The sequence below is a fragment of the Primulina huaijiensis genome, chromosome 7, assembly GCF_012295235.1.
Source record: "Primulina huaijiensis isolate GDHJ02 chromosome 7, ASM1229523v2, whole genome shotgun sequence".
Classification (NCBI taxonomy): domain Eukaryota; kingdom Viridiplantae; phylum Streptophyta; class Magnoliopsida; order Lamiales; family Gesneriaceae; genus Primulina; species Primulina huaijiensis.
The window spans coordinates 21647821-21660273 of record NC_133312.1 but is presented as its reverse complement, the minus strand read 5'-3'; the positions used below and the strand labels follow the sequence as shown (position 1 = coordinate 21660273).

General features: G+C 33.1%; 2 protein-coding genes across 2 annotated transcripts; one reads left to right on the top strand and one right to left on the bottom strand.

Moving 5' to 3' along the window:
- Window positions 1-7053: 7053 nt before the first annotated feature.
- On the top strand, window positions 7054-11311 carry LOC140980872 (uncharacterized). Its single transcript, XM_073446951.1, has 7 exons — window positions 7054-7479; window positions 8377-8517; window positions 8596-8961; window positions 9567-9809; window positions 9983-10075; window positions 10473-10673; window positions 10882-11311. Exons 1-7 carry the CDS (start codon window positions 7165-7167, stop codon window positions 11092-11094), a joined length of 1572 nt encoding a protein of 523 aa, XP_073303052.1. The 5' UTR covers window positions 7054-7164; the 3' UTR covers window positions 11095-11311.
- A 117-nt stretch (window positions 11312-11428) lies between these two features.
- On the bottom strand, window positions 11429-12453 carry LOC140980873 ((1S)-1,7-diacetoxy-luvungin A aldo-keto reductase-like). Its single transcript, XM_073446952.1, has 3 exons — window positions 12252-12453; window positions 11979-12158; window positions 11429-11807 (listed from the first exon to the last, which is right to left on the bottom strand). The coding sequence occupies exons 1-3, from the start codon at window positions 12426-12428 to the stop codon at window positions 11700-11702; spliced, it is 465 nt and encodes a 154-aa protein (XP_073303053.1). The 5' UTR covers window positions 12429-12453; the 3' UTR covers window positions 11429-11699.

Below are 12453 nucleotides of genomic sequence, written 5' to 3'. Positions count from 1 at the left end.
TTACAAATAAACTATTTATCAAATAATCTTATATATTTTAAATTTTTAATTTGATGTGTGCAATAAGTTAGTTCGTTTTTCACTTTTTTATATTTATTTTATTTATATTTACGTTTTAATATTTTTTAATTGTTTCATGAGTTTATAATTTGATTATGGATATTTTAAAATAAATTATTGACGAAATTTCGAAATATCTCATGTTTAATAGATAGTATAGATTAATTTTAATACTAACTATTTAGTTTTAAATTTTAATAACAAAAATATATTTTTAAATTTTAATAAATTATGTATATCCTAACACAATATCAATAGCAATTTTTTTTCGAAGGAGTATCTAAAACTAATTTAAATCCCAATGCATGAGAAATGGGGACAATAATGTCATTTCACAGAATTTATTATTTATCATGCATATATCCCTACACAATAGTGGGATATCTTCTCCATAGTAGATCATCATTATCACATGCCCATCCAATTTTTATGGGTTGTTAAAAAATGAATCAACATGGGCTGAAGGATGATAACTTATTAATCATTTAGTTATCAAGTGTACCAAACTATGCCTTAGTTATCAACCTATATAAATAATCATCATCAACAAATAAAAAAATAATTAATTGTGACATTAATTATTTTTTACGAAAATATCTTATTCATTTACATAATTAATGTTTTCATATAATTTACTCATAACTACAATATATAATCCACTTTAAAAAATAAAAAATTCATATATTATATTTATAAATCACATATTTAATGTAATCGCATTATCTTTATCCAAATAATAATTTAAAAATATAAAAAAAAATTTATGACCCAACTCGATGTATTGATGATCATGATCATGATTCATATACGCAATAGTCATTATTTTATATACGCATCATTAGTATATGATAATTGTAGCCCCACAATAATAATGCATCACCACCTACATATAATTTTGACAATTTGCAATATATTTTAACCATAACGGTTGTTTTACTATTAAACATACTAGTATCTCAACCGTACTATGCACGAAGTATTACAATAAATAAGTATGAGCGTTTAAATAATTATCTAAAACTAATAATATAATGAATATATTTAATTATTATATAATTTTTTTATACTATTTGAGATCATATTCAAATAAGGACAACAATCATGTCGTCAAATTGAATTATTTATCATTGCAATCTATATATTGATCAAGTGAAAATATTATTAATAAAAAGAATATAAAATATATAAAAATCATATATCATTTGTCTATCAAAATTTCAAAGAATAAATAAATATTTTTCAAAAAATAAAAAAATCATTTATTATATGAATTATAAAAATTTTAGTTATTTTTTGAACATTTTAAACTATATTTGTTAGGATCGGAAATAAATTTAGTGGAGGTGATCTCGACAAATATTTCGGTTGTATTAACAACACTGAAATTTTATTCTTATCAGTTGGATTCTCAATAGGTCAGTCATAATGAACTGTGCGGAAGTAGACTGATTGAGATTATTCAAACAAATGGTGTATCAAGAAAATCAGTTGGGTTCTACTGGATATTATTTACGGTATGCAAACTGAGAAGTAAACAAGCACAAAATTGTTTTTGGATGTTCGGAGATTTCAATACTCCTACGTCACCCCTTATTTCTTACGGAAAAATTGTACTAAAAGACTTTGGTAATTACAAGCAATTTAAAATCACCCACTCTAGTAGGACTTAACATTGGCTAACTGAAACTCTTAGTAAACTTCAATCTACAATGATTTGCGCAATAAGATTTTTTGCTCTCAATTAGCCAGATTTCACAAGAAAATTCTAAGAACAAATTTGATTATCAAAATGATCATATATTAACTTATCAACGTGTGTTGGCTTTTCATTTTGGCTTGCAGAAAGATTCTTCAGAGAAGATCAGTTGATTTTCATAAACTCAGAGATAGTGTAACTGTGTAAACTTCAAAGCTTGTTCAACTGTATTATTTATATTTTAATCTGCAACGGTAATCTTTTCAAAATGATATATCTATTTCGAAATACATACGTCGTTGTCACGTCATCGTCATTTTTGAAATATCCTTGTAGTACGTGGGAGCCTGACATTTTGTTAACATTCAGTGACTATTGGTAGGAAAAATTTTATCCGTTATTGTAGCTTGGCTCTGATATTTTATCACTGATTATACTGATTTTTCAGATAATATTTAGATTTGGATTGATTGATCGTCTTAGATAGACTGTCAATTGGACTTCATCAATATTCTTGAATCAGTTTGGCTATCAGTATATATTTTTTATTTTATCAGTCTGACTATGTAATCAGTTAATCTCCTTAGAAAACTTCATCTCACATGAAACTTACTCAAACTAATTTAGGTATGGACCTAGTCGACTTGACTTATGAATATAGATATGTGATACAATATCACATGAAACTTACTCAAACTAATTTAAGTTAATTTATTTGTTTATACCTTGAGTAATTTTTCGTAAATATGTTGGTAAACAATTTAATTAAACTATTGATTTTTAATATTTTTTAAATATCGTAACACACACACACATAAAATTGTCTCTATACACGAAACTATCAATGTATATAGAAACAGTTTAAGGAAATAAAAGTAGAGTTGTTATATATAGTAATATTTTTTCTTTAAAAAATATATTGTAACAAATTTTAAGATAATTTATTTCTTTTTAAATATTTTTATTTATAATATTTATTTAATTTAATGAATTACAAAAACAATTGCAAACACTTGAATAGTTTATAATTATTTTGTGCGTCATTGTAGATTTAAGTTTCTCGAATAATTTCGTTTTTAACAAAATAATAAATATTTGTATTCTTACCTTTTAATTTAAATTATTACTTTAATTACATATATAAATATATTTATATATTTTTGTTTAATACTAATTCAAAATCAATACAATTAAATAAGTATATGAAAAATTATGAGGAATATTATTATTTGTTAAATATAAATTAATTAATGATATTGGAAATTAGAACATTATTAAATATAACATCAATTCACATTTATTTCCTTTTCGGTAAAACTTGAATAAAGTTTGAGTCAAAAGATCGCGATTCAAAATAAATTCGTACGAAATTGGCTAATCAATAAAGATACATGTACTTGATGACCCGCTCAAGAGAGACACAAGTCCTAGTAACCCCGCTAAATGGTCTTTATGTCGCGTTACCGATGACCTAGTTTCAAAAAATACACCGCTTGAAGACTTTACTTTGGTTATGCAATGACGTGTTTGAATTAAGTTCATTTTGAATTTTAAATCTTTAATCCTTTCTAACTCTAATTTTTTCATGTTTTATATAAATTTATTTATTTTTTACAAATATTTCAATTTTAATTTTTTATTTATTTTTTACAAATATTTCAATTTTAATTTTTTATTTATTTTTTACAAATATTTCAATTTTAATTTTTAACCAAAAGGTTGGGTTTTTTGTATTTAATGTAATATTACCTGGCCATAATCTTCGCAATTTATCTACCAAGACACAACGAATGTTTCAAGATTTTAGCATTACAAATCTCGAAAAGCTATAAAACACAGAGTATTCGGAGTTGTTTCAGATTTTTAATACTAAAAAAATATCGATTTATTTTATTCTTGAATTTAAGCATAATTATTTTTTAATCCCAATTTCATATCCTAACGTAATTTAATATTTGACTCGAGTTTTATAATAATTATAATTAAAAATATCTACGATCATATTATAAATCATTTATCGTCTCATCGCACGAATCAAATAAATGCTCGTTTTTGTTGTGTTAATTAGCCGTGGAACCAAAATTTATATCCAAACGAGCGAACAATTTTCATATAGAAATAAAAAAATAATATTTTTTGTATTGAGAGTGGACTATAGCTGCGCTGTTCAATCAAATAAATTGTAACGTCCCAAAAATTTGAGGGGTCCACTTAAACCACATATATGCAAGTCATCAAATTTATTAGGTATTTTAATTAATTATTTTTAATGCATTAAATGCATGATTTTAACATAAATAAGTATGTTTAGATCTTGGTTCATTAAGATTGAATGATTTAGGGCTTTTAGCAGAATTTCACGCTCGAACGAGGAACAAAGATCGGTGACAGTTAAGAAATTTTTTTATTAAATAATTATTTTTAGTTATTTAATATATGATGTAAATATGTGTGATTTTCGAAAATAGTCCTTTGTAGAATATTTTTTTACCCATCGGGTCATATTTGAAACCGGTACGCAAATTTTAGAAAGTTGGGAGACTTTTTGAGGGTTCAGGCATTATTTTCAAAAACATACCTAAACGAAATATTTTGCGAGTGTGTTTTTTTGGTTTAATGGGCCTATTTTAAAATATTGTGGGCCTAAACTACTACTTGTCCTCATTTAATTTAATTAGGCCCATTATGCATCTTTTATTTGTATCAAACCCTAACCCAAAACCCTATTCCCACCCTCAACCTCTCGGCCGCCCCTCCCCATTATTCAGCAGTATCACAAATTTTTCCAGCAGCTTTTGCTCCACTTCTTGCAAGAAATCTCGATAAATTCCTCGCCCCGTCCTCCGGTGTTCGTCCCTCGCTCCGTTGGTCATCGTTTTACATACGTTTTTGCATTAAGGCATGCCTTATACCCTATTTTTCACATCGATCACACTACGGTATGTATGATGAATGCTTTTGCATGAAACTTTATCGATCTATCATTATGCATCGAATTTACATGGCCTTCGGTTGTTTAAGTTGAAGGGGTGGCGATGCATGGGCACACTCCAGGCGCGAGTTCGGTTCCTGGTGGGTTTGAGTCGAACATTGAGTGGCCCAAGGGCTGCTGGTCGCAAGGATAGAGCTGCGGTTAGGGGCTTGGTCGTGTTGGCCGAGGGTGAATCGCGTGGGGATCTTGTGTGTTCATGCGGGTCTGGCTCTCGTCGGGTGGTCTAGGCAAGTGCTCTTGGGTCTGGTATGGGTTCGAAGTTGGGTGGTTAGGGCCTGATCTTGGTGGTTTGGGGTTAGGGCCGAGAACTAGGGCTTAGGAGCAAGTTAGGGTATCGACCGCCGTGTGTAGCGTTTTTCAGCAGCTGTCCTGTTGTGTTCGAGGGTCTTAGGTGGTCTTATCGATGCTGTTTAAGGGCTGTTTATGTGTGGTTAAGTCACAATTTAATTTTGGGAAAATTTTGTCGAGTTTTGGGTTAATTCGGATTAAAACCGGGACCTCGATCCAAGTTTAAAACAAATTACGGAATTTCATGCATGAGCTCGAGTTTACATCTAAGAAGTGATTATAAATATGTTTTGAGGTGTTTTAAGGAGTTTGGCTGGCTTCGAGTCAAAATTTTGAAGTCAGGATTAAAATGATCAATTGGGGTTTCTAGGGGTAAAATGGTCATTTTGAACCAGGGTTGAGTTAGCAGTCCTGGTAGCGTCGTGAGCACAAAATTACATGTTTTAAATGTATATGTTATCATGGAAATGACGTTTTATGGAAATTACGAATAAATACGTTGCATGCTTGATTTTAAGAAAATGTATGCATATGTACGATTTTTATAAGTGATGAATACGATGACATGTTTTGAAGGAGAGGAGTTGGTTGTGACTAATACGAACACAAACATGTAAGGTCAATGCTCATTGGATGGGTAATACTGTCGTTGATGTCCCTGTCGCCGGGTACCGCGGTTATACGTAGATGGATCCATCGACTAGAGATGATACAAAAATCACAACTAATGATCTGAATTCAAATAAAAAAATGAACACGTATATGTTGATATAATGAGATATGTTACATATACATTTATGCTCTGGCATGTTATGTTTAAGTTCAGTCTTTTAAAATCATGAAGTTTATTTTAATTACAGTATTTTTCACTGTTGCATGATATGTATATGTACTTGTTATATCAGTTCAGGTGTGTTGAGTCTTTAGAATCATTAGGTGTGATTGATGCAGGTGATCTTTTGGTTGATGAGACTGGAGGCGCTGAAAACTGAGTAGGCTGAGCTGAGGGTGCACGTGAAAACCCGAGGACCTTGCATTCTTCCGCATGATATGATTATGAGACATATGTTTAAGAAATGTTTTTAAATGACTTTGAATCTTGTTTTACGTTGTTTAGTTGTCAAACTTTTGGTATTACGCTCGAGTTTCTCTTTTAAAACAGAAGACTAGGAGATTGATTACATTTTAAGATTTTGTGTAACTGTAATTATTTTTATTCAGTGATTGGATGATCCATCTTCTATTTGGTCGGCTGAATTCGTTTTTGGACTTTCTTAAATGCATCAATTTTAATTCATGTCGTCAAATGCACTCAATCTCTCCTTAGCTTTAGAAACGATCGATGGTTATCTCCCCTACTTCATTTCCCCCAAATTTGATAACCCTAGCTGCTCCTCGTCGATTGTCGGTGATGATTGAAGGGTTGAAACTTGGAATCGAACGAGGAAAAATTTGGATGAGGTCACCGATCGACTCCGACAGTGTAAAATTGCTATCTAAATAGATTTTGTGTTATACATCTATACAACAGGCTTGCGTTATCGAAATCGATGACCTTGTTTGATTCTAGCTTTCAACCCACAATTAAAGTTCTCAAATGTGAGGAAAAATGAGACACAATCGATCGTTTTTAACAATTTAAGCAATTGTCGGGATAATTTGAATCTTAAATATTTCAAAACCTGATGGAAGGGCTAATATTTCGCACTATTCTATATTAACCACGACAAGTACAATATCATAACAACAATATGTACTTTTTATTTTAAAAAATAATAAATAATTGATATTTCTTTAATAGATGTTTTATTTATTTTATCCATAACTTTTACGTTATTTTTTTAAAAAAATTGATTTAATATCCGAAAATAACATAAATAAAAAATTATAATTTATTATCCTAATTTGGTAAGTCATTAATGAAATTTATATGCGACGTTGGGACGAAGTTAAAGCGTCAAGGCGTTTGGGTTCGAAACTTGAAACACCTGGACTCGAAGTTAAATGACCATTTTACCCATACAAATGCTCAAAAAATCTACAGCTCGGATCTGGTCAAATCTTTAGATGAAATCAAACTGCGTTCCTCAAATTCGGATTCAATTCATTCCTTTGAATCTTCAAAACTATGCTAGATTCTCAGAGAATATCATGGATTCTGGGAATGATCTTTTTTCTTGGATTAGGGTTTGAGTTTGGGGATGCACTGAAAGTCCCATTTCGAGTGAACGACGTTCTTCCCGTGCTGCCGCGTCAGATTTCTTGGCCTGTCCTTAACAACTTTCACAGTGCTGTGGATTTGTTGCCGCAGTATATTGGATCATTGGCGCCGAGCAATGGGTCGATTAACTGGAAAGGTGCTTGCTTCTTCGATAACGAGGCGAAGATTGACTTCACTGATGCCGGTGATCGGGGGATTGGGGGCGGCCTTATTCATCTATCGGTTTGTGATCTTGATTTTAGATATATGTATGTATATATATATGTATATATATACGTGCATATCAGGTTTTTTTTAATGTGTGCGATGTGAGTAGAAATTGTGATATGCTTATGAATTGGAATGCTGGTTTGATTGTGTGAATTTGTCTGGTTTTGCTAAATTGAAGTAGTGGACAGTAATTTTGGTTCGATTGGGATTTATTTATGTGCACTGAGTTATCATGTGCGAGTATTTCTATCTGGAACAACGGCTTGGAAACAAGAAATGCTTAAATTGAAAACAATAAAACTGCAGAAAAGACGTGTCTTTTTCCTCTGGTAATCCATTTGAGTAATCTAGGTTTGTTTGTATGGCTTGCTTAAATCTTTCCAGCAGCGTGTAATTCAGTTTGAATACTAAAAATTGGATTTGGGAAATGAGAGTTCGTGGTATGGGCACCGTTTGAGATTTATCGATGATCATTGAGTTCAGGAGGTGATGAATGATTGAATGAAATTTTTTGGGGAAGTGCCAAATGGGTAGATTTATGATAATGATGTGGTTGAGTTGGCAACTGTTGCTGGTTGAGTTATGCCTGATACAAGCGTTCATTGATTTTTGTAAAAATCAGAATAATGTTGATGCTTCATGAAAATTCTACTACTTATTGTTAGTATTATTTGTTCTGAATGCAGAGATAAATTCAATTTGAGGCTGTTGTTAAGACATGTAGTTATTCCATAAGACCTGTGCAGGTTGTAGATACTGGATCTTCTGATTTGTATTTTTGCATATATTGGAGCCGGTGAATCAAATTTCATGCTTTATCCGTTGGAAAGGATTTTTTGTCGTTTTTCAATATCATTGTCTATCTATCGAGGTTCTACTTACATTTAAACTGTTTATTACTTTTTTCAGACTGCTGCAGCCCACAGCTGGACATGCATGGATTTATATGTATTTGCTACGCCTTATAGGGTTACTTGGGACTACTATTTTTCTGCCCGAGACCACACTCTTAAAATTGAATCTTGGGAGGAACCTGCTGAAGTGGAATATGTACGAGTTGTTTTTAGTAGTTACTTGCATATGAGAACTTTGATTAGCATAAGCTGACATTTGGAACCCATTGAGTAGGTAAAGCAACATGGGATCTCGGTGTTTCTTATGCCTTCAGGAATGCTTGGGACACTGCTCTCCATGGTTGATGTACTGCCTCTTTTTTCCAACACTGGTTGGGGACAGAATGCTAACCTGGCTTTTCTCAAGAAACATATGCAAGCATCATTTGAAAGACGTCATCAACCATCCCGTGCTACCATCAACCCAGAAGATGTGCATTCTGGAGACTTTTTAGCTGTTTCAAAGATCCGTGGACGATGGGGTGGATTTGAGACACTGGAGAAGTGGGTCACTGGTGCATTTGCTGGACATACAGCTGTATGCCTGAAGGATGACTTGGGTAATCTTTGGGTTGGCGAGTCTGGACACGAGAATGAAAAGGTGTGCAGTGTGTAATATATTTCTTGCTGTGTGTAAATGTTGATTACACTGACCTCTCTATTTTCAGATTATAGTTTACACATTTTCATAACATGTCAATGAAGAAAAGTCCAAGACACTTGAATTTCAGTTCTTCCCTGCTTTTTTACTAACAAAAGCATTAATCCGAGAACTTATGTCGTTAATATCTTTCCTGTGAGGTACAATTGATAGTATTGGATGATGAAAATAACATTACAAGTTTTTAAATAAGTTGCAATACCATGTAATAGCAATGTTATTTTCCCTTTAATATCTTTAATTGTGCTTTAACTTTGTAAAGCTGAAATTGCAAATTTGGAGTAAAGACACATGAGATACATACTATTGCGAAGGATATCATGTCAAGGAAATTATTTTTACACCTGATATTTTCATTTTTTATAGCAATTAGGAAATATTTATTTGTCATCTTATATAGACATTAATAGAAGGGTTTTGAGTTTGAGATCTGTGGTGCTTACATAATTTATTCATATTTCTCGGTTTAAGGTTTTATGATACTTGAGAGTTATTTGCGTTAGAATATTTATGCTGTTTTGCTACGGGTCTCCTTGTTACTACAGGGCGAAGAAATTATCGTTGTAATTCCATGGGATGATTGGTGGGAGTTGGCGCTCAAGGATACTTCCAATCCACAAATTGCTTTGCTGCCCTTACATCCAGAAGTGCGTGCAAGGTTTAATAACTCCGCAGCCTGGGAATATGCTCGGCAGATGTCAGGCAAGCCATATGGCTATCACAACATGATCTTTAGTTGGATAGACACTGTAGCTGACAATTATCCCCCACCTCTAGATGCTCACTTGGTATGCTTTTCATATGCCGCTCTTGAATAATTTTTTTTCATACATTATCGTCGTCCATCAATCATATGGCATCTTAATGTTGATCATTAATAACTCGCTGAAGTCGACTTTATTTCTTAATTAAGAATAGAACGAGGACTGCTTGTTTTTCCTGACCAGAAGATTGTTTGCAGGTCATTTCTGTCATGTCTATGTGGACCAGAATGCAGCCAGCATATGCTGCAAACATGTGGAATGAAGCTCTTAATATGCGACTTGGGACCGAGGTCATCTGTCTTCTAAAAAAACTGAAATCTTAATCTGTCTTTTTGCTGTTTCGTCTCTGAAGGACATAATACACACTTGAAACCTGTATGCATAGAGTAATTTGATTATTATGACAAATGACCCACCCAAGCCTAAAATTGAATCCAATGATGATTATACTGCGGTAAATGTATTGTTGAACTGGAAATGACAATCTCAATTTAGTTTTTCACATTTTCTTCAGTTAATATTACCGCTAAAAATCTGGATTGTGCAAACTCATATGTGCATTTATTCTTGCTTCTGTTAATGACCTCTCTCGGAAGATAAACATGTTGGAACAACGATAAAGTTTATCCCAAACTTCAGTTTTAACGGTTGCCAGATGTCTCAGCTCTTGTTTTTACAATTTTGTAGGATCTGGATTTGTATGGAATTATAACCGAGACTGAAAAACGTGGCATAACTTTCGATCAACTACTCACTGTTCCTGAACAAGATGAATGGGTTTACAGTGATGGGCAGTCTACAACATGCGTGGCATTTATTCTCGCTATGTATAAAGCAGCTGGAGTATTTGGACCAATTTCCAATTCAATTCAAGTTACTGAGTTTACGGTAAGTGCTATGCTACATGCTCCATACACAGTTGCTGTAAAGGATTCTGTTTATCTGGCCCCTTAGATGAATAACATTTGAGAAGTTATGTTGACTTTTTGTCATTGTTCTCTCCAAAATTCATTTGGTTCCCCAGCTTCTCCACTTCTGCCCCCATATTTCTGGATTTGCTCCTGTTTATCTTATAATCTCTGTTGTCGATTTGCAGATAAAGGACGCGTACATGCTCAAGATTTTTGAAAACAACAGGACAAATTTGCCGACTTGGTGCAACAATGATGAGGATCAGCTCCCTTTCTGCCAATTATTGGGTGAGTATAAAATGGAATTGCCATTTTATAACACTTTGGAGCCATACGCCAATATGAATGAGAATTGCCCTTCTTTGCCTCCAACTTATGAGAGGCCTGTTCATTGCTGATTGCTGAACTTTTGCATATTATCTGATTTTTACACACACAAAAAAATCGGGTTTGGTACTGCAGTGCTAGCTTGTAATATATTCCCAACTTAGCTCAATAGTTTCCACTTATAATGAATGTAATATTTAGCGTATGGTTCCACTTGAGAATTTCAACTAGGTTTCTAGACTCGTGACGTTTTATTTTCTGTTATTGCAATTAAATCAAATTTAGTAAGCGTGAGTTTGTTACCACTTATCCCCTTAAAACTACCATGCATATACGTCTTGTAATTTATATTCTGTCGACCATTGTACCGATATGGATATAGTTGGAATGACTAATGTCAAAAGGTTGAAGGTACTTATCGCGTAGATTGGAATTATTCATCATCATACAACATGAAGTGTAACATCTCTATGGTATCTCTCTCGAGACACCTAGAAGGATTTGGGCTGCTAGATTTCATTTTGTGTGTGTGTATCAAGATATATGAAGTTGAAGTAATCAAATTTTTCCATCCCAAAGTTCCTCAATTGTCTTTTAAGGGCCACAGACTGAGGTGTAATCCAATCCAAGACATGCTCTACCTTGTGGGATTTTACTAATCTCATCAACTTCTTCCCTACTTAAAGACCCACCCAAATATGTCTACATTTTGCTTCATTCTCTGTCTGTTGAAACTCTTCACCAACAATCCAATTCCTTGCACACATGCCCATCTCAAGCAAACCTGCATTTTCCATCCCGCAAGATTTTTACTTGAAACCAAAAGTTTAAACCAACAAGGGATGAGGTGTCAACAGCAAAATTTTATATCACGACGGACGTTAGTAACTGTTTTGCATCAGTTTTTGTTTTACAACTATGATATACAAAATTTTGCCTATTGTGTGTGTTTTACCTGAGCAACAGTCTTTCCTTTGGTCTGGGCTATTTTCTTGAGCACTTCTGATTCCACAACTCTGTCATTCCCATAAAATGTCCCAATCGATCCTAAAGTAGAATAAGCAACAACAAGAATTCCTCTATCGTTGCGGAATTCTCTCAGCTTCTTCTGTTGCCAACATGGATTCACCTCAACCTGTCAAATTCAACACTTGCTTACCAAACATTTCATCATCTTTTCAGTTTCAATAACAGTATCCTCCAACATTAATTTTATCATCTCACTCACTTGGTTTACCGCAGGCGGAATCTTCGCAATGTCCAAGATTTCTTGAAGCTCGTTGCAAGAAAAATTGCCAACTCCAATAAATTTCGTGAGGCCAATTCTTTGGCACTCTTCTATGGCTGCCCAAACCGTGGTAAAATCCATAGGAAGAAAGTCTTCTTCTTTAATGGGATACTCCATTTTTCCAGGCTTAGTACTCACAGGC